The sequence below is a fragment of the Doryrhamphus excisus genome, linkage group LG7, assembly GCF_037039965.1.
Source record: "Doryrhamphus excisus strain RoL-2023G ecotype Guam linkage group LG7, RoL_Dexc_Guam_v1.1, whole genome shotgun sequence".
NCBI classification, from domain to species: Eukaryota; Metazoa; Chordata; class Actinopteri; order Syngnathiformes; family Syngnathidae; genus Doryrhamphus; species Doryrhamphus excisus.
The window spans coordinates 19,153,589-19,176,620 of NC_136363.1; the positions used below are offsets into that span (position 1 = coordinate 19,153,589).

The 23,032-nt window shown below is 40.4% G+C and overlaps 1 protein-coding gene across 4 annotated transcripts in view; it reads left to right on the forward strand.

Annotated features, from left to right (window-relative positions):
* Window positions 1-23,032, forward strand: part of prex2 (phosphatidylinositol-3,4,5-trisphosphate-dependent Rac exchange factor 2) — a 100,038-nt gene that overhangs the window by 53,560 nt on the left and 23,446 nt on the right. For all 4 annotated transcript variants that reach the window (XM_058059628.2, XM_058059625.2, XM_058059630.2 and 1 more), the window contains 17 exons: window positions 2,545-2,620; window positions 2,701-2,773; window positions 2,846-2,988; window positions 3,078-3,170; window positions 3,236-3,384; window positions 3,458-3,543; window positions 5,393-5,529; window positions 6,797-6,914; window positions 8,059-8,243; window positions 8,327-8,488; window positions 11,319-11,541; window positions 12,993-13,200; window positions 17,448-17,627; window positions 17,718-17,812; window positions 19,243-19,325; window positions 19,501-19,591; window positions 22,790-22,918. In XM_058059628.2, coding sequence (XP_057915611.2) covers window positions 2,545-2,620; window positions 2,701-2,773; window positions 2,846-2,988; window positions 3,078-3,170; window positions 3,236-3,384; window positions 3,458-3,543; window positions 5,393-5,529; window positions 6,797-6,914; window positions 8,059-8,243; window positions 8,327-8,488; window positions 11,319-11,541; window positions 12,993-13,200; window positions 17,448-17,627; window positions 17,718-17,812; window positions 19,243-19,325; window positions 19,501-19,591; window positions 22,790-22,918 — 2,231 coding nt within the window. The remainder of the gene's footprint in view (window positions 1-2,544; window positions 2,621-2,700; window positions 2,774-2,845; window positions 2,989-3,077; window positions 3,171-3,235; window positions 3,385-3,457; window positions 3,544-5,392; window positions 5,530-6,796; window positions 6,915-8,058; window positions 8,244-8,326; window positions 8,489-11,318; window positions 11,542-12,992; window positions 13,201-17,447; window positions 17,628-17,717; window positions 17,813-19,242; window positions 19,326-19,500; window positions 19,592-22,789; window positions 22,919-23,032) is intronic.

Below are 23,032 nucleotides of genomic sequence, written 5' to 3' on the forward strand. Positions count from 1 at the left end.
AAGCCGAGTCACCAATTAAAAACAAACATCCATGCTTTTCTCCGCTCCTATTGGATCCAACCGCTAAAAACCTAAAGGCGGCTTTTTCTCCATGCGTGTGTTTTTGTTTGTGTCTTTATGTCAGGGCCAAAACCGCTTTATGCACAAACCTTCTTTTCTGGCTGCCAGTCTTTTTTATTTTTATTTTTTTTTACTATACTGGCGCTCGCAGCATTAAGGAGCGTGGGTGCGTTCTCAGCACAATGCAGCACACAGCCTGGGAATGCCAGACTCTAATTGGAGCAAACTAATTAGGTGGGAATTTCCTGGCACGGAGCTGGATGTGACATCCCAGGAAAGCTCTGGATCGGGTCACCTTTAACCCCCCACACGGATCACGTGGGGGCTGCAAAGGTTGCTCATAAATTAGAGTGAATATGCGCTCTTGTCTAATAGACAATCTTTGGCTCGGGTTTTTGTTGCAGGTCCTTAGAACAGCAAATAAATCCTGTCAAACAGTATAGAGGATCTTTGACTAGCATTATTGTAGTTGATCCTTAAAAACAGCATGATGCTCCTAATCACATAGATGATCTTTGACCTGCATTATTGCAGTAGGTCCTTTAAAAACATCAGAATGCTCCTCTCACATAGAGGATCTTTGACTTGCGTTATTACAGTATGTACTTTAACAACAGCAGGGGGGTTCTGTCTTGCAGAGGATCTTTGACTAGCATTATTGCAGTTAGTCCTTTGTAAAAACATCAGGATACTCCTCTAACAGAGGATCTTTGACTTGCGTTATTGCAATAGGTCCTTTAAAAACATCAGGATGCTCCTCTAACTTAGAGGATCTTTGACTTGCGTTATTGCAGTATGTACTTTAACAACAACAGGGGGGTTCTGTTGTGCAGAGGATCTTTGACTGGCATTATTGCAGTTGATCCTTTTTAAAAACATCAGGATGCTCGTCTCACATAGAGGATCTTTGACTTGCGTTATTGCGGTATGTATTTTAAAAACAGCAGGGGGGTTCTGGCATGCAGAGGGTCTTTGACTGGCATTATTGCAGTTGGTCCTTTTTAAAAACATCAGGATGCTTGTCTCACATAGAGGATCTTTGACTTGCGTTTTTGCAGGAGGGTTCTGTCGTGCAGACAATCTTTGACTAGCATTATCGCAGTTAGTCCTTTAAAAATAGCAGAGCGCTCCCGTCACATAGAGGATCTTTGACTCGCGTTATTACAGTAGGTCCTTTAACAACAGCAGGGGGGTTCTGTCGTGCAGACAATCTTTGACTAGCATTATCGCAGTTAGTCTTTTAAAAATAGCAGAGCGCTCCCGTCACATAGAGGATCTTTGACTCGCGTTATTACAGTAGGTCCTTTAACAACAGCAGGGGGGTTCTGTCGTGCAGACAATCTTTGACTAGCATTATCGCAGTTAGTCTTTTAAAAATAGCAGAGCGCTCCCGTCACATAGAGGATCTTTGACTCGCGTTATTACAGTAGGTCCTTTAACAACAGCGGGGGGGTTCTGTCGTGCAGACAAACTTTGACTAGCATTATCGCAGTTAGTCCTTAAAAAATAGCAGAGCACTCCAGTCACATAGAGGATCTTTGACTCGCGTTATTGCAGTTGGTTCTTTAATTAGAGGGATTGTTTCATCTAGATCTTTGACTAGCATAAACATATTGCTGAGCCATTTGGGCCTTTAACCAGGTTTGCACTCCAAATCCATTGATTCTTCTTTTGTCCTCGTCTCACTCGTCCTCCAAAGTTTCACGGGTTTGTGTGACATTGTCTTTTTTTTTTGTGCAAAAGCGTGCTGACTACAACCGCTAATGGAAACAAAACAAGCTCCTTTCCCTGTGCCGCCCCCTCAACCTGCTGTTTCCTCTTGCTGGACATATGGGTGCCCACTAGACTGGAGTTTACCCCCCAATTTATCACTCCTGACAGCCTCTTCTATTCAGCGGGAGAGGGCGGGAGGACTTTCTGTTTCTGGTCCAAACAGTTTTGGCGTACTTGTTCAGTCACATACGGTTACATAACACAATGTCGCAGTGTAGAGGAAGCTCGGCAGCAAACAAAACAAACAAAAAAAAAAAACGAGTCCGCCATACTTCATGCCACACTAGAGTGCGTGGCGTTAGCAGACACATTTGCATGTCCTCACAGTAGTTTAGTGGACTTTCCCGTGTCGGCCATTACTTGGCCTTTGCGTGTCCCTCGGGGAGAGGGGAAGGGGGGGGGGGGCTCCGTGTTCATGGGAAAGTCACGGCTCTGTTTCTTGGAGTCTGGCAGGCTGAGATGGAGATGAAGGGGGGGGTCTAGGGACCAAACACCGCTCAGTGGAATGTTGTTTTGCTGGCATCAATTGTCCACAACTTATTTAGCACATTTATATCACCTTACTTGTCATTATTATTATTATTATTATTATTATGATCATTATTACTTTTTCCTCAATGGCTGTAAAACACAGTATATTTATAATGCAATATTCTGGCCATGCATGGTTTATAGTTATAAATACATGTTGACATATGTTTATATTTGCAGGGACAAGGATTACCATTTGAGGACCTACAAGTCAGTGGTGATGGCCAACAAGCTCATAGATTGGCTTATAGCACAGGTATGAACTATCAAGCGGTGTGCGGGTGTACCTAATGATGTGTCTGGTTTGAATTTGACCGCTGTCTCCGTCTCTTGCAGGGGGACTGCAAAACGAGAGAGGAGGCGCTGATTTTGGGAGTGGAGCTGTGCGACAACGGTTTCATGCATCATGGTAAAGGAAGTAATTCATCAAATCAAATTAAAAAAAAATGGAGCACGTTTCAATTCACTCTATGTCCCCTAGTGCTGGAAAAGAGCGAATTCAAGGACGAGCCTCTGCTCTTCCGCTTCTTCGCCGACGAAGAGATGGAGGGCTCCAACACCAAACACAAGCCCGTCAAGCATGACCTGAAAATAGTGGAGAACGTCATTTCCAAGTCTCTACTGGTGAGTGATCCCTTACTTCCTGGTTTTTTCCTGGTTTGGTTTATTTACCCAAGCTGTGAGGTGATGAGCCTTGTTTCCTTCCCCCCAAGATAAGACCCAGCGACGGAGGCTACGGCTTCACCCTGGAGGAGAGGAACAGGGTGCCTATCATCAAATCGGTGGAGAAGGGCTCCCCGGCTGAGGTGACAACACACATCATTTCATTTGGAGTAAATAAACAGTAAACATGGTTTCTTGTGATTAAAAGATGGCCGGCCTGGAGGTGGGCAAGAAGCTGTTCGCCATAAACGGAGACCCGGTGTTCCTCAGGCCGTTCTCTGACGTAGAAGTCCTCCTTCAGCAGTGCTTCAACACCAAAGGACCTCTCAGGGTCCTGGTGAGCACCAAACCCAGAGAGTAAGTTCTCACGTGCGGAACATCAACGCAAAGTCGTTCCATCTTACAGCTTGGATCTGTGCTTTGCTTCCAGGACGGTGAAGATTCCGGATTCTGCCGACGGTTTGGGATTCCAGATCCGTGGCTTCGGCCCGTCTGTGGTGCACGCTGTCGGAAGAGGTAAGAGGACACCGCCGGTCCCCCGTCTGGAAGTCATTTCTGTTACTTGTCATGTTATTGCGGCACAGTGGGAAGCAGCGCTATTTGGGCTTGGCGTGGCATGTTTTCTCACATGCGCTTGTTTTTTTGGGGGGGGGGGGAGTCGCAGCATTTTTTTGTGTGTATTTGGTTTGGACGTTGCTGCGAGTACATCAGCCTCTCTACAAAAGTACCATCTTTTGTCAAGCTAACCCAAGGACACATGTTTAAAGGGCCTCCATCAAGGTTAAGACAAGATAAGCGTCCAATAAAAAAAAAACAGTCCATGTCTTTATCTGCTTGTTCTCAGGGGAATTTAACCTTGTTTTCCCATCACAACCATTCAAGTCAGACTGGACAGTATGTCTTGTATCCTTCCTGGAATTGGACGCACATGTACACACATGTACAGTAAGCTTGTTGGTCATTTCTAGTGGATAATCGTCATAAATAAATCAATATATTTTTCATTTGAAGTTGGAAAAAAAGAACTTAAAAGGCCAGAAAGGTTTTTTTTGTTGTTTTTAAAAGTTGTTTACTTAATATAATATAAATATATTGAAATAATTTAAATAAAATGACATGTGTAAATATGTGTTGTAATATTAAATTAAATTAATTAATTAATTAATATTAATTAATATGAAATATGAAAACTTAATGTAATATAAATATATTAAATAAATATAAAAACACATAAATGATTGTTCCAGTATTATAATAAATTATACACATAATAATAAAATATAACTATATTAAAAAGTACCAAAAATATATGTATTTTTATGAATAATATAAAAATAATTGTATAATAATAATAAATGTATGTTTTTAATTTTAAATTGTATTTGACAACAAAATAAATATTCTTGACAGATGCATTTTCACAAGGTTCTTTTTTTATTGAATTAATTAATTTTAACTTAATGTAATATAAATATAAAAACACATAAATGATTGTTCCAGTATTGTAATAAATTATACACATAATAATAATAAAATATAACTATATTAAAAAGTACCAAAATTATATGTATTTTATGAATAATATTAAAATAATTGTATAATAATAATAAATGTATGTTTTTAATTTTAAATTGTATTTGACAACAAAATAAATATTCTTGTCAGATGCATTTTCACAAGCTTCTTTTTTATTGAATCAATTAATTTTAACTGATTTTTTTATTCATTAATTTTAACTTAATGTAATATAAATATATTCAAATAATTTAAATAAAATCTCACATATCAATGATTGTTCCAGTATTATAATAAATTATACACATAATTATAGAATATAACTATATTTAAAAGTACCAAAAATATATGTATTTTAAATAATAATATTATACATGTAATATAACAAATAAGTGTGGGCCGAATTCGGCCCCTGCACTTTGTGTTTGACACCGGTGCTTTATCCCTTCTGTGTTCATTTGCATCCTGGTGTTAGCAAAGCGTGACTGCATGTATTTACATTAGCATTATCCCTTAATCTGTAATGTCATATATAGGCTGTGTGCATTTTCTAATGATATTTAGTCTTGTACATGATGACTTCTTTTTTTGGTCTGAATCATAACCCTCAGAGCAGCCGTCGTCTCCCCCAGATAAACAACTTCCCTCCTCTCCATCCTCTCACACACTCCTCCTGAGCGGCCAAAACAGGAACTAACATCGGGGGGGGGGGAAATGTGTATACAGGATGTTAAAGACTTGCAGTTCCTGAACGGTCTTGCACCTGCATACTGATGTGCAATGCATTACCCCCCCCCCACCCCATCTCATCTCATCTCATCTGACATTTCTTCTCCTCCTTCGTCATCAGGCACGGTGGCGGCCATCGCCGGTCTCCACCCAGGCCAGTGCATCATCAAGGTGAACGGCATCAACGTGAGCAAGGAGAGCCACGCCAGCGTCATTGCTCATGTTACGGCGTGCAGGAAGTACAGGCGACCCACGCAGGTAAAGGATTCTCATTGAATTGTGGGTAAAACCAGCTTTAATTGCAATATTTTTCAATGTAATAAGTGAAGTGTATAGTGATATATTTATTAGTAGTGCGTATGTAATGTAATGTAAATAGGAAATGATGTTGGCTGGGGGCCATTTGCAACCCGCGGCTGTTATTTCACTGCCCCCCCGGCTCATTCTAAAAATATGATTTAACACGAGAAGTAAACAAAAACACAACAGCAGCAAAAAAAAAAAAATCTGCAGTCATTTTACCATAAAGTAAGAAAAGTAAAGTAAGTTTTACCAGAATAAAGTAAGAAAAACATTGTCATCTATTGCGGAAAAAGGTCTTAATTTTTTGAGTAATAATGTAATATTATGAGGGAATAAATTAATTAATTTCTGGAAAATTTGATTTCAGAAAAAGTTTGAATGTTACGAAAATAAAGTCCAAATATTATTGGAATAAAGTCACAAGGAGAAAGTAGAAATATTTTATCAATATATTTAAAATAAAAGCACTTGATGGAAATGGGGAAAAATAGCAGTAATTTTACAGGAATTAAATAAAAAAAATTAAGATAAAAATGTCACAATTTTATGAGATTAAGCTCAAAATATTATGAGAAAAAAAATATTTTTTAATCGCATAGAGTTTAAATATTAAAGATTTTTTTTTTTATTAATGAGTAAATGTAATATTATGAGAAACACAGCTTTTGGAAAATTAAGTTGTGGGAAAATTTGAATATTATTGCAATAAAATTAAAATGTCACAATGTTATGAATAGAAAATTAACAAAAAATATCCAAGACAGAAACTCACTCACTAAAATTATTTTTCCATCACAAAGCTGAGATGCAGTTTTTTCTTAAAAATATGAAACATATAACATCTTTACATAACAAAATATCAAAGCGTCCCTTTTTCCAGTTTGTACACCCCTTGCAGTACAGCGTTCCAGTTAGATAGGCCTGATATTAAGTAAAGACACAAGGGAGACGCCCTGTGTGTGTGTGTGTGTGTGTGTGTGTTGGGTTTAACTTGTATATTAGAAAGACCGCAGACCATTCGGCAAGCGCAGCATGTAAACTTGGCCCGTAAAGCCACAGTGGCTTTGGGTGTGGGTAGACGAGACAGACTCACAACTGTGCGGTTTGCTAGCGGCCACTGCGGCCTCCTCCAATGCCATGTTTGCACATGTTTGGAAAGACATTTCAATGCGTGCTGCGCCATATGGTGTTCCTTTTTTTTTCCCTCTTTACCCCAATGCAGCAAGATACAATAAAGTGGGTGTACAACAACAGTGAAAGCGCCCAGGAGGACGGCCAGAGAAGCAGCCAGAAGGCCACCCTGGAGGAGAACGGTGACGGCTTTGAGTGCAAAGTTGAAGGTAATCGCACCGTGGAATTACTCACATGGGGAAAAAAAACCATTCCGCTTCAGGTGCCTGCGGACGGATCGCAGGCACGCTCACGAACAGCTTGCTTGCCTTTACTAGTTAACATATCAGATCCTGCACAGACACATCTGGATTGTGTTAGACCCGGCAGAGAGGGGGGTGACACTAAAACAGCTCGTGTATGGTATCTCACAAATGCTAATACACAACTAGCATCTTCTCAAGGGGGCAATATATACGCATTGTAAACACTGTAATCTGTATGTAATCATTCATTCATTTTCTACCGAGGGTCGCAGGGGGTGCTGGAGCCTATCCCAGCTGTCTTCGGGCAAGAGGCGGGGTACACCCTGGACTAGTCGCCAGCAAATCACAGGGCACATATAGACAAACAACCATTCACACTCACATTCATACCTATGGACAATTTGGAGTCCTTTTAAGTTGTTTTTTTAATATTCATATTGGTACATGTTTATATATTTGAGTGTGAAGTTGCTGTATGATGACTTTAGTGACTGTTATATTGTTATATACAATATTTTTATACACTATACTGTTATATACCATCACAGGGCACATATAGACAAACAACCATTCACACTCACATTCATACCTATGGACAATTTGGAGTCGCTAATTAACCTAGCATGTTTTTGGAATGTGGGAGGAAATCGGAGTACCCGGAGAAAACTTACACAGTTAATGTATTTTTATTTAATGTTGTATTTATTAATTTTTTTTACATGGTGCCAGTATTAAACTTTCAGACCGTTTTAGTGTAGTAAATACATCTACATCTTATACTTTTGATGATGTGTGTCTTTATTTGAGGAACCCAGAGAGGGGCTAACGTCATCGCAGCATTGCAGAATGCGTTGCTCAGATGCAATACAGTATGGGAAAACTTTAAAGGAGTTGTTTGTTTTTTAGTATTATATTGGTACATGTTTGTATATTTGAGTGTGAAGTTGCTGTATGATGACTTTAGTGACTGTTTTATACACTATACTGTTATATACAATCACAGGGCACATATAGACAAACAACCATTCACACTACGTGCTAACCACTCGACCACCGTGCCGCCCTGTATGTAATCAATTCTACAAAATTGTCTTCTGCGATCTGTCAGAGGTGATGGACAAAATCAACACCATCGCCATCATCGACGGGAAGAAGGACCACGTCAGCCTCACTGTCGACAACGTCCACCTGGAATACGGAGTAGTCTACGAGTACGACAGCACAGCCGGCACCAAGTGTCACGTGATGGAGAAGATGGTGGAGCCCAAGGGGTTCTTCAGCCTCACCGCCAAGGTAGCCTTTCCACAGATACGCCCTGCTTTTTTTTTTTTTTTTTTTTAAATGCGTCACCGTTTCATCGGCTTCCTTCTGTCTAGATCCTGGAGGCGCTGGCCCGGAATGACGACACCCTGGTGCAGATGTGCGGGAGCTTGACCTCCAGCTGTGACGTGATCCCGGAGGAGCTGCAGGTGTGCTTCGATGGCATGTGCGGCGAGAGGGTGGAGCACATAAACCGCCGCATTACCAACTACAGGAAGGTAAATCAGTCATCCCTCGTTTATTTTGGATAATTGGTTCCAGACCCAACAGTGAATTTCCACACAATAGGATTCCTTCTTTATGAATGGAATTTTTTTTTTTGTAGTCAGATCTTATAAAACCTGTCTGAGCTTTATTAGAGCCCTCCGAAATATGAAATAACACCCCTACAGTCATGTTTACACTGTGATGGGTTACTGTAAATGTGTTCCAGTGCTGGGAGAGCACAAAGTCATAGCAGTAGCCTGTTTTTTTTTTCGGGATTATTCGGCAATCAGGATCTGGTGCTTGTGTGTCTCACAGCCATTTTTATGCTTTGAATTATTGATTCATTTTCTATCGCTTTTCCTCGCGGGGGTGCCGGAGCCTATCCCAGCTGTCTGTCTCTCGGGCGAGAGGCGGGGTACACCCTGGACTGGTTGCCAGCCAATCGCAGGGCACATATAGACAAACAACCATTCACACTCACATTCATACCTATGGACAATTTGGAGTCGCCAATTAACCTAGCATGTTTTTGGAATGTGGGAGGAAACCCGGAGTACCCGGAGAAAACCCGAATATGCAAACTCCACACAGAGATGGCCGAGGGTGGAATTGAACCCTGGTCTCCTAGCTGTGAGGTCTGCGTGCTAACCACTAGACCACTGTGCCGCCCTGCTTAAATGCAATGCAAAAAAAACCAAACAAACATACATGGCTCCGTGTGGAAATGTGATTGCACCCTAAACATAATAACTAGTTTGGTCACCCTTAGCAGCATCAACTGCAACAAAGCAATAACTTGCAATGAGTCTGTTCCAACACTGTGGAGGAATTTTGGCCCACTCATCTTTACAGAATTGTTGTCATTCAGCCACACTGGAGGCTTTTCCAGCTTAGGATTCAGATCAGGACTTTGACTTTTTGTTTTTCTGGTCTTGAAGCAGCAAAACAGCCCCAGACCATCACACTACCACCGCCATATTTTACTGTCTGTATATTATATCTGGTCAAAGGCTGCTAAACCTCATGTACAAAAACATGTTAGAATTGAGTCTTTTTCTCTGCAGTTTGTGTAACGGCCAGGTGGCCCAATACTTTTGTCCATCCCGTGTTTTCCAGCCAGTCGCTCACGTCGCCTGTGTTGGGAAAATCTGTCATCCCGATGCGTGCAAAATGTGTCTCACGGCGTTAAAGCTGGTCTTGTATTAATTACCAGTCGTGTATAAATAGCCCCGCTCAGACACAATCATCCCTTTTTTTTTTCCTGTCAGATCTCTCCTGCTCCACAACATTCCTTCTTAGACCCCTCCAGAGAAAGGAAAAGGGGGGGTGGGGGGGGGCAGATAGGACAGAAGCGGCAAAGAATGTCATTAGAAGGAGAAGGGAAGGAAATGACAGAAGTGGGAGATGTTAACCCACAGCTTTGGAATAGTTCCCAAAGTCTCCAGAGGCCCGCATGAGATGCGGTCCTTGCGGTCCTCTTCGCCGTCCATCTGGATCGTATCACTCGGGTCAGTGTTCAATCTCCCTGAGATAACTGCGGCAAAGTGTTTGCTTTCAGTACCGTCGTTAAAATCTAGATTTCACGTGTTGCTCAAGGTGCTAGAAGGTTTTCCTTTGACGCAGTCGCTCACAGCATCGCCTGGATCGCGTCCGAGTCAGGATGGCCGCCACGTGATACCGAACAAATGTTTTGTAACTACAAACCAGTGGGTGGATTGTGTGTAACGTGTGTGTGAATACACTTTACCGCCATCTTTTTACACATAAATGCAACACTGTACTCAGTCATAGAGTCACAATGAAAAGTTAAATTATTATTAAAAATAATTACGTTTTTTTGGGGGGGGGGGGTAATATTGCAAGAACACGTTTTCAGGAAAAAATTAAACATTCCAAAAGCATATATTGGTAAAGTTGGAATTTTACAAAAATAAAGTAAAAAAAAAAGGGGGGGAAAGCAATTTATTTGCAAAATATTTATATTTATATTTATATTTATATTTATATTTATATTTATATTTATATTTATATTTATATTTATATTTATATTTATATTTATATTTATATTTATATTTATATTTATATATTTTGCAAAAAAAAATATCCCTCCCTTTTTTTTTTACTTTATTTTTGTTTTTTTTTTATTTTTCCAACTTTACCGATGTATGCTTTTGGAATGTTGCATTTTTTCCTGAAAACGTGTTCTTGCAATATTACCCCCCCATATAGTTATATATTAAATTTATTATTATTTATTAAATATTTTTCAGAATATTACGACTTTATTCAAAAAAGAAAATTCACATCTAACATTTTATAAATATGTATTTCAATATGTAAATTTATTCTACTGTATTAAAAAAATCTTATTTTTGTTTAATATTTAAATATTAAATTTGATTTATTTTGGCCTCTCAAATGAAATTTTTGTACATTTTTTTCAGAAATTCCGAGGGTTTTTTTGTGTGTGTTTTTTTCCCTTCCTGCGTGGCCCTGTTACTGCTTTGTCGACACATGTGCCATCAATTTGTAAGCATGACTAATCGCATAAATAACAAAAACATATCTAAAAGTGAAACCACCACGGCCATTGTTTGTGGAGTGTGTTGACATTACAAAAGAGCATCAGAAACCGCCGACGAATAGAACAATGCCGCAATCCAACGTGTGAGTTCTCCTCACACAAAATCTTTGAACTGATTCATTGCAATGTCGCGATGCCTACATGTGTGTGTTTGTTTCCCCGCTTCTCTTTCCCGATGAATCCACCCGTGATGTCATCTGTACAGACGTGATTCCATAATTGACCTCCTCTTTTTTTTCTGTCTTCCATTGTACCAGTTTGCACGGGTGTTGAAGAACAGGGCGTGGCCCACGTTTAAGCAGGCCAAGGGCAAGGTGTCCCCGCTCCACAGCAGCGACTTCTGCCCCACTAACTGTCACGTTAACATGATGGAGGTCTCCTACCCGAAGACCACCACCTCTCTGGGCAGCGCCTTCGGTGTGCAGCTGGACAACAGGAAGAACACTCTGGAGAAAGGCGGACGCGGTGGCTCCGAGCAGGGTGAGATGGGATTGGATGTTGTGCTTCAACGCTATATTGTTTGTAATTATCTTCTGAAGTGAACTGTAAATTAGCAAAAAAAATAATCAGTAGTTCAACCATTACGAGCTAGCTCTAGCCTCATTCCGGACGGGACGTCCGACGTGACACCTTCAAGACTTGTCCGAACCATCTCAGTCTGGCCTCTCTGACTTTATCTCCAAGGCCTCTAACATGTAATGTCCCTCTTATGTACTCGTTCCTGATCCTATCCATCCTGGTCACTCCCAATGAGAACGTCAGCATCCGCATCTCTGCGACCTCCAGTTCTAATTCCTGTCTTTTCCTCAGTGGCACTGTCTCTAGACCAAACAACATGGCCAGTTTTGTATACTATCATGTACTCCTTCCTGATCCTGTCCATCCTGGTCACTCCCAATGAGAACCTCAGCATCCGCATCTTTGCTACCTCTAGTTTTACCTCCTGTGTTTTTCTCAATGGCACTGTCTCTAGACCAAGCAACATGGCCAGTTTTGTATACTATGATGTACTCCTTCCTGATCCTATCCATCCTGGTCACTCCCAATGAGAACGTCAGCATCCGCATCTCTGCTACCTGTACTTCTACTTCCTGTCTTTTCCTCAGTGGCACTGTCTCTATACCAAACAACATGGCCAATTTTGTATACTATGATGTACTCCTTCCTGATCCTATCCATTCTGGTCACTCCCAATGAGTACGTCAGCATCCGCATCTCTGCTACCTCCAGTTCTAATTCCTGCATTTTCCTCAGTGGCACTGTCTCTAGACCAAACAACATGGCCAGTTTTGTATACTATGATATACTCCTTCCTGATCCTATCCATCCTGGTCACTCCCAATGAGAACCTCAGCACCCGCATCTCTGCTACCTGTACTTCTACTTCCTGTCTTTTCCTCAGTGGCACTGTCTCTAGACCAAACAACATGGCCATTATTCATCAAAAGAGTAGCCATGCCAAAAGGTTGCGTTGCTGCTGGATGTTCACAGCATCCAAATGTTTTTTTTTTTTCCAAAAAAGGAACGTTTAAGACCGGATTAAGCAAGTGAAGAAGACAAGAGGCAGTTCTGTCTTTTGCAGTGATCATTTCACTGATGACTTCTTTGGAAGAACAATTTTGCAGAGAAGCATTTAGCTTCAAAGTACGGTATAAACGCATTTTGCAAAGGGTTGCTATCCCGCCGGTACACAAAACAAGGAAGAATGACCACCAAGTTGCCAAATAACAAAGTAAGTCATGTCTTGTTTACATTATGTTTCTAAACACAATTCCACTATAGCGACAAGACCAAAAAGCATTATACATGTTATATAAATATCTTGTAATATACTGAATTCATTGTTGGCTTCCAGTAATCGAAACAATAGATAACATACAGTATTTAGACAAATACCTCTAAAAATGGCTGCTTTGTTTACGTTTCTGCAGGTAAGCTGGGCCCCATGGTTCAAATCCAGCACACTATCACCTCCATGGCGGCCCCTTCTGGGCACAGTCTAGGCAGGACGGAGGGCCACGGCCTGCGTTTTTTACTCCGAGAGGAAGACCTGCTCGTCTTGGATGCTTACCAGAAGCTCCTCTACAAACTGGCCACCGTCGTCAAGGAGATGGAGACGCACGGCGGCCATATTCATGAGTGAGTGGCCTATATTAGATAATACACTACCTACATTGTTTTCAAGCATTTTTTATTACATACTGGATGTAAAGTCTGATTTAACATATGCACACATGTGTTTATTTATCTGTCATGCACCCCGGCTCTGCACTCCATCTACGTCAGGTTTTTTGTTTAGCGAAAAATTGCTCGAGGCCTGAGATAAATCCGCCCTAACATTTCATGTACAAATTGCCAAAACCAAACAAGAGTGAAATGAAGTTTATTATTCCAGTCAGGTTGAAGGGCTGCCTGTGTGATGTCTATTTGATTTGATGTAATATTTATTTGGGGATCCAAATTGTTGAGCAAGCCTGCCATTCAGCGGTGTCCTCCATCTGGCGCTTGGCAGCATACATTGGGGTCATTAGCACGAGAAACGCGACGAGTGCATCTGCAGTGCGTACGCACAACTGTGCTTCATTCATGTTTCAGGTGTCTAATTGTTGCAAACGTGTTTCCTGGCTCGCTGTGTGATGAGTTCATTGTTTGGGAGACACACAGAGAGGAAGTCGGAAAACACTGCTCCAAAGGAAATGAAGCCCTGAATATAATTGGCTATTATTTTTTCATTAATGTAATGATAAGATACGATAGGCATTGTTCTCCCAATATATTCACAATCTCTTCTCTGTACATGTCTGAACCATCTCCCTCTCATGTACACGTTCCTGATCCTGTCCATCCTGGTCACTCCCAATGAGAACCTCAGCATCTGCATCTCTGCTACCTCCAGTTGTACTTCCTGTCTTTTCCTCAGTGGCACGGCCTCTAGACCAAACAACATGGCCAGTTTTGTATACTATTATATACTCCTTCCTGATCCTGTTCATCCTGGTCACTCCCAATGAGAACCTCAGCATCCGCATCTCTGCTACCTCTACTTCTACGTCCTGTCTTTGCCTCAGTGGCACTGTCTCTAGACCAAACAACATGGCCAGTTTTGTATACTATTATGTACTGCTTCCTGATCCTATCCATCCTGGTCACTCCCAATGAGAACCTCAGCATCCGCATCTCTGCTACCTCCTGTTCTACTTCTTGTCTTTTTGTCAGTGGCACTGTCTCTAGACCTCTAGGCCTGTTTGGTATATTATGATGTACTCTTCCTGATCCTATCCATCCTGGTCACTCCCAATGAGAGCCTCAGCATCCGTATCTCTGCTACCTCCAATTCTACTTCCTGTCTTTTCCTCAGTGGCACTGTCTCTAGACCAAACAACATCGCCAGTTTTGTATACTATGATGTACTCCTTCCTGATCCTGTCCATCCTGGTCACTCCCAATGAGAACCTCAGCATCGTCATCTCTGCTACCTCTGGTTCTACTTGCTGTTTTTTCCTCAGTGGCAATGTCTCTAGACCAAACAACATGGCTGGTCTCACCCTAGTTTTGTATACTATTATGTACTCCTTCCTGATCCTATCCATCCTGGTCACTCCCAATGAGAACCTTAGGATCTGCATCTCTGCTACCTGTACTTCTACTTCCTGTCTTTTCCTCAGTGGCACTGTCTCTAGACCAAACAACATGGCCAGTTTTGTATATTATGATGTACTCTTCCTGATCCTGTCCATCCTGGTCACTCCCAATGAGAACCTCAGCATCGCCATCTCTGCTACCTCTGGTTCTACTTACTGTTTTTTCCTCAGTGGCAATGTTTCTAGACCAAACAACATGGCTGGTCTCACCCAAGTTGTGTATACTATTATGTACTCCTTCCTGATCCTATCCATCCTGGTTACTGCCAATGAGAACCTCAGCATCTGCATCTCTGCTACCTCCAATTCTACTTCCTGTCTTTTCTTCAGTGGCACTGTCTCTAGACCAAACAACATGGCCAGTTTTGTATACTATGATGTACTCCTTCCTGATCCTGTCCATCCTGGTCACTCCCAATGAGAACCTCAGCATCTGCATCTCTGCTACCTCCAGTTCTACTTCCTGTCTTTTCCTCAGTGGCACTGCCTCTAGACCAAGCCACTTTTGTATACTTTGCATACAGTAATGGTATGCTAAAATATGAGCCCCTAGCATAAGAAGATGGATATCAGAGAGGTGAACTCGGTGAATGATAGCGAGATGATGCTACGATAAGTCTTGTTGTGCTCCTCTCACCGGGCCAATTAAGTGTCGTCTCATCCCGGCGCTGTAAATAATCCATGTGCGATGTGATGCTGACCTTTTACTCAGCGATGTGTTAACACGAGCATACTCATCAGGACCTTGTCAGTAATGAACTCGGAGGTTGGACGTGATTGTTTTAAACGTGTATCTTGTATTTAACACAATCACATTCTGCATGCTAGTGAACACTCTCTCATTGACAATGAGGTCATAATTAACATTAGTAGCCAAACTCTCACTTCCTTATAAGGCTGAGTGCTTTTGCATTGAGAGGTGGTCCCTAAAAAGCATTTAGGTAGCATAGAGGAGTTGTTTATTTAGCATACTGTTAGCATTAGAAGTAAGTCTTAGTATCCATTTGAGTCCTGTAGCTCCATCTGCTGGATTAAGTCGGCCAACTGTCTCACCTGACCCCAATGCAAGTGGACCGGAACAGCGGAAAGTTCCAATAAATGATTGCATCTGCACCTAACGTGAATGTTCACGTGCACCACCAGCGCCGCCAAGTTTCATGCTGATAGCGAGCTGTCAATCAAAATAAATGGTAACCGGGTGGACAAATCTTAAGCCACATTGCATGTCAGATAGTGCAGCCGAGCGTTTATCAGCTTTCAGTCCCGCCATGTTAGTACAACTGTGCAAATATCCTCACCGGGCCGCTCCCCCCCCCCCACACACACACGATAGAATACAAGCTAGCGGGCTCCGTAACAGCGAAGAGAAACGTGGAGCGTCGCCACGTGTTGACACAGCTGCCTATCCCCCACCGCCCCATCCCTGCTACACGTTTGAACTTTATTAATATAATGTACAGCCCTCATCATCTGAGGCGCTGTGCGGAAACCAAAGACGTCGGGGGTTTTGTTTGGCCCGCTGTTCGAGCCCACACTCGGCGCACAAGTAGAATTTGTATCTCCGAATACAAGACTCCAGGATTCATTCATTTTCGACTGCTTTTTCCTCACGATGGTCGCGGGAGTGCTGGAGCCTATCCCAGCTGTCTTCATGCGAGAGGCGGGGTTCACACTGGACTAGTCGCCAGCCAATCACAGGGCACATACAGACAAACAACCATTCACACTCACATTCATACCTATGGACAATTTGGAGTCGCTAATTAACCTAGCATGTTTTTTTGGAATGTGGGATGGAGCCTATCCCAGCCGTCTTCTTGCGAGAGGCGGGGTTCACCCTGGACTGGTCGCCAGCCAATCATAGGGCACATATAGACAAACAACCATTCACACTCACATTCATACCTATGGACAATTTAGAGTCGCTAATTAGCATGTTAGCAACCTAGCATGTTTTTGGAATGTGGGAGGGAGCCTATCTCAGCAGTCTTCGGCCGAGAGGTGGGGTTCACACTGGACTGGTCGTCAGCCAATCACAGTACACATATAGACAAACAACCATTCACACTCGCATTCATACATATGGACAATTTGGAGTCGCTAATGAACCTAGCATGTTTTTTTGGAATGTGGGAGGAAACCTATCCCAGCCGTCTTTGGGCGAGAGGCGGGGTTCACACTCGACCGGTGGCCAGCCAATCACAGGGCACATATAGACAAACAACCATTCACACTCACATTCATACCTATTGGACAATTTGGAGTCGCTAATTAACCTAGCATGTTTTTGGAATGTGGGATGAAACCTATCCCAGCCGTCTTTGAGCGAGAGGCGGGGTTCACACTGGACTGGTGGCCAGCCAATCACAGGGCACATATAGACAAACAACCATTCACACTCACATTCATACCTATTGGACAATTTGGAGTCGCTAATTAACCTAGCATGTTTTTGGAATGTGGGAGGAAACCTATCCCAGCGGTCTTCGGGCGAGAGGCGGGGTACACCCTGGACTGGTGGCCAGCCAATCACAGGGCACATATAGACAAACAACCATTCACACTCACATTCATACCTATGGACAATTTGGAGTCGCTAATTAACCTAGCATGTTTTTTTGGAATGTGGCCATCTCCACACAGAGATGGCCGAGGGTGGAATTGAACCCGAATCCAGGATTATACTACAAAATTATTCTAAGTTAAGAAAACTAGAATAATCATAAATGCTTTTTTTCTGCTCAGTCTTCTATCGTCCATCACCCACCCTCCGCCGTCTGAGTCCAAGGGCCCGGAGAGCTTCATATCTGCTGAGAGCGATGTCGACAAGGGGGAGCGCAACGGGAAGAAAGTGTGTTTTAATGTGGCGGGGGACGAACAGGAAGACTCGGGACACGACACTATCAGCAACAGGGACTCGTACAGGTACAGTAAAAATATATATATATATACGTATATATATATATATCATGTGATAGCACAATGTTGACGAATAACATCAATGTTTCTTCACAGTGACTGTAACAGCAACAGGAACTCCATCGCCTCCTTCACCAGCATCTGTAGCAGCCATTGCAGCTCATACGTTCACAGCGATGACATGGACTCGGGTACAGTACAGTCAGAATCGTAGTAAAAAAGAAAAAAATTAATGCACCATGAATCCCTTTTTAGAATACGCTTGGCAGATGTTTGCTATAATAACCCGGTGGAATCTACTGCTAATATCAGACGTATGTCTCACACGTGCGCTTCAACATCTGTTTTATTTGTCTTCACGCTAAAAGAGGCATTTACACAAGCCATCCAAGACGCCGTATCTCACAGTGAGCTACTTATTACCGTGTATTCTCATGGGAGAATACTCTCCAGATGATACTTGGATGTATTTTCGGTCAAATGACTCAACACACACACACCGTACGGTATCAATAGCTGGAAACATGAGTGAATAGCAAGATAATGGTGTCCCGTCCCGGTGGATGTGTGGTTGGCGCGCTGACCTCGCACCTCGGAGACCCGGGTTCAATTCCACCCTCTGCCATCTCCCTCTAATCCCTCATTTATCACTGTTAATTGGTTCCAGACCCGACCATGGTAAGTGAATTTTCGTGAAGTAGGATTTCTTTATAAATGGAATATTTTCGTAGTTGGGGTTATCGTTTTGTAAATATGTTTTTTAACATTAGAGCCATCCAGACATAAAATAACACCCCTATAGTCAACTTTACATACATGTCAGGAAGTGACGTCAGTGGTTCAGAGTTGCCTGTGTTATTATTATGTTATCATGTGGCGGCATCGTGCGCCATTGGTTAGCGCGCAGACCTCACAGCTAGGAGACCAGGGTTCGATTCCACCCTCAGCCATGTCTGTGTGGAGTTTGCATGTTCTTCCCGTGCATGCGTGGGTTTTCTCCGGGTTTTACTCCGGTTTCCTCCCACATTCCAAAAACATGCTAGGTTAATTAGCGACTCCAAATTGTCCATAGGTATGAATGTGAGTGTGAATGGTTGTTTGTCTATATGTGCCCTGTGATTGTATATAACAGTATAGTGTATAAAAATATTGTATATAACAGTCACTAAAGTCATCATAAAGCAACTTCACACTCAAATATACAAACATGTACCAATATGAATATTAAAAAAAACAACTCCTTTTCCCATACTGTATTGCATCTGAGCAACGCATTCATTGGGGTGCTGCAATGACGTTAGCCCCTCTCTGGGCTCCTCAAATAAAGACACACATCATCAAAAATTTACTACACTAAAACGGTCTGAAAGTTCAATGAATGTTAAGGAATGTTTTGGTTAACATGCTAGGTTAATTAGCGACTCCAAATTGTCCATAGGTATGAATGTGAGTGTGAATGGTTGTTTGTCTATATGTGCCCTGTGATTGGCTGGCGACCAGTCCAGGGTGAACCCCGCCTCCAGCTTATGTCAGTGATTGTGGGCCTTTACGGTCATATATAATAAAATGGCCGTGCATGCTATTCTGTTATGTCACTCATCAACTGTGATTACCTCTGCAGGGGACGAGATGGCCTCCAGTGTGTGGCTGTCCCATGAAAAGCAGAAGAAACTCCACAGCTTCCTGGAGCATCTTTTCAGTCAGGTGATGCCCGGTTGGGGTACATTATGGTTGTCTGTAAACCGTGTTTACAACCTCTTATTAGTGTGAATAAAGTGCAGTTTCGACTGTGCACAACTAATGGCACTCTGTGGGATTCTCTGGATTTGATGCTTATTTTTGGACATCAGCGGTTTTATTTAAAAAAAACTCTTCTCAGGTGGACTCCATCACCAGCATGCTGAAAGGACCGGTGGTCGCCCGGGCCTTCGATCAAACCAAGTGCTTCACGCCAGGGAGAGGCTTACAAGGTCAGGAAACCCGAATTCATATCCCTCTGTGATCATGTAGAGCAGGGGTCTCAAACTCAATTTACTTGGGGGGCCACTGGAGCTAGGGTCTGGGTGAGGCTGGGCCGCATCAGGTTTTCCAAAAAAAAAGCACATTTATTTAAAAACAGAAAAATATACAAACTTTTTCAGTGCTTTGGTTCCGATTTTCTACAATAAAAGTGCTGATAAAACATTCCACTGTTTTCAAATATCTTAATTTTTATTTTTCTACACAAAATAAGATGAAAAATAAATAAACAAATCAAGAATAAAGAAAATCAATCAATCAGTAATAAATAAATATAATAATAATAAAACATCAAATAATAAAAACTTAAGAAACCACATATAGTTGGTGCGTAGACAAATTATTTTTTTCAGATTAAAATGAACAAAGCATTATTAGAGCCCTGTAGACATGACAAAACACGACTATAGTCACATTTATACTCTTTTTATTTACAACATATTGCGCAACTCGCAAACTAGAGAGCTAGTGACCTAAACGGTAGCCTCCAAGGTATTTCCTTCAAACTTAAAAAAAAAAAAGCCAAAAACTTACCACTTCCACACGGATAGGGAGGATAACTATTAACAGTTATTTAACCTTTAACATGAACATGAATCAAACGTAATAATTTTTTCTGGGTACATGATACCATACAGCATCCATATCAAACCTTAAACTTTCATATCAAGGCGGGGGCCTCAAACTAGTGTCCTGCGGGCCACATTTGGCCCGCGGGCCGCCCTGATTGTAGAGACTCTCCCTTCTGCTTGTCGTCCTTGTGAATACTTGAGGGCTCGCACAAGCGGGAGAAGATGCAGCGCCCCGGCCCGCTAGCACCAAACTGAACATACACCGCATGCTGACATTGTCCCAGCAGACTTCCTGTTGTGTAATGTGTGGGGAAGTAGGTGGATTCCAGCAAGAACAAGAATTCCCAGCCATCTTCCCTTTTTCATGCGGGCACTTTGAAATGAGCACTTGAATCCACCTTATTGTCGTTGCTGCTTCAAGGAAAATGTTACCCTGTAGCAGCATGATTGCTATTTTGAGAATATTTGGACCTCTGTCAAGGACATTATTATCATTTGCTTGTAAGCAGAATAAGGTAAAATGGAGTTCTAGCTCTTCACTGTGCATATTAGCTTCCAGTTCAACCCTTTTATGCACGCAGTTTCCCTGTATAGTTCTTCTGTATGATACATAAATAGTCTGTTCCAGGGTCAAACTGTGTGACCAAGAGTCTCCAAATGGAGCCTCCTTTTAGAGTAGGTGATTTTTCAAACAATGGGCCCATTTTGTTTAGCCGTCCATATATAAAATTTAATATAAATGCAAAAAAAAAATCTACTTCTTCAGTGCATTCAAACTAATCACTCAGCATCAGCACTTTTTGACTGTTGAGAAGGAAAAAGTGAGACTGTTGTTTTTAAAAGAGTCATGATTGTACTCCTGATGGTTCTTTTTTAGGTGTTTTAGCCAAAAACAAAAAAATTAGAGCTTAAAAAAAAAAGTAATTGAATAAAATGTAAAATATTTTTTTACATTTATTTATAAATTATATTAAATAAATGTATTTTTAAAATGTATTTATAAATGATATTAAATAAAATTAATTTAATGTATTTTATAAATAAACACATTTCATAAAATAAATAAAAATGTTTTTAAGTTAATAATGTCATGACAGAAACAAAATGATTGTACTCCTGATGGTTCTTTTTTTTAGGTGTTTTAGCCAAAAAATTAGGTGTTAAATAAAAAAAATTAATTGAATACATTTTTAAAATATTTTTTACATTTATTTAGAAATTATATTAAATAAAATTAATTTAATGTATTTTATAAATAAAGGTAATAAATATTAAACACATTTCATTAAATAAATAAAAAAATTAAGTTAATAATGTCATTATAGAAATAAAATGATTGTACTCCTGATGGTTATTTTTTAGGTGTTTTAGCCAAAACAAAAAACGGGTTAAATAAAAAAAAATAAAGTAATTGAATACATTTTTTATTTATTTATAAATTATAATAAATAAATTTAATTTATTTATAAATGATATTAAATAAAAGTAATTTAATGTATTTTATAAATAAAGGTAAGAAATATTAAACACATTTCATTAAATAAATATGGTTATTTTTTAGGTGTTTTAGCCAAAAACAAAAAATCAGGGGTTAAATTAAAAAAAAAAGTAATTGAATACATTTTTTACATTTAATTATAAATTATATTAAATGATTTAAATTTATTAAATTTATTTATAAATATTAAATAAAATTATTTTAATGTTTTTTTTAATTAAGGTAATAAATATTAAACACATTTCATTAAATAAATAAAAAAATAGTTAATAATGTCATTACAGAAATAAAATGATTGTACTCCTGATGGTTCTTTTTTTTTAGGCGTTTTTAGCCAAAACAAAAAAAATTGGGGTTAAATAAAAGAAAAAGTAATTGAATAAATTTTTAAAAAAAAATTTACATTTATTTATAAATTATATTAAATAAAATTAATGTATTTTATAAATAAAGGTAATAAATATGAAACACATTTCATTAAATAAATAAAAATGTTTTTAAGTTAATGTCATTACAGAAATAAAAAATGCCAAAATATATATATATGCATGATGAAAAAAAATTCAGAAAATAGCTTCAATTTAATTATTTGTCTTGTAATTTACTGTATATTCAATATTGGCACAAAAACATAATATTCTACTCCTTTGACCTTTTATGTTGTGAATCCGTCTTGAGCTAATTTTGTTTTTGTACACTGCTTAAAAAAAATGTCTTTTTATTCCTAAAAGCCATGTGGTTTACAGAGATCCCTCTCATCTCAGCCTGGCTTCAAGTAAACGCACATGTGCTTGAACCGAGAATAGGTTCTTTGCACGTGTGCATGCGTGTGCATGTTCACATATGAAATAATACCCTGTGGGGGGAGGGGGGTGCGAGGGCCTTGATCAGGCCTTGATCAGAGCTGATCCATCTCACCGCCGGTAATGTTGATAACAGAAGAAAATGGGATTAACTCCCTAGCATTCTTGCATCTTAATCCTCCATCACAAATCCCTCCTTTCTGTCCAAAGTAAAACTGCAATACAAGCCTTTACTGTACTGTAAAAATCACGTTTTTTTTTTTGTGCGGCTTTCAGAGTTTCAACAAGAAATGGAGCCCAAGATGAACTACACCAAGAAGCTACGTCTCCACGTCAAGCAGGATCCTTGGAACCTCCCCGGCAGCGTCCAGACCCTCACGCAAACCATCGCCAAATATGTCGAAGGTCAGAGACCATATATACAGTTTTATCAGAACATAATATTTATAATGGAAAAAGCTGCCTATTGCGCTCTTATGCTTATATGTGAAGATAAACATTATGAGTTTATTATACAAC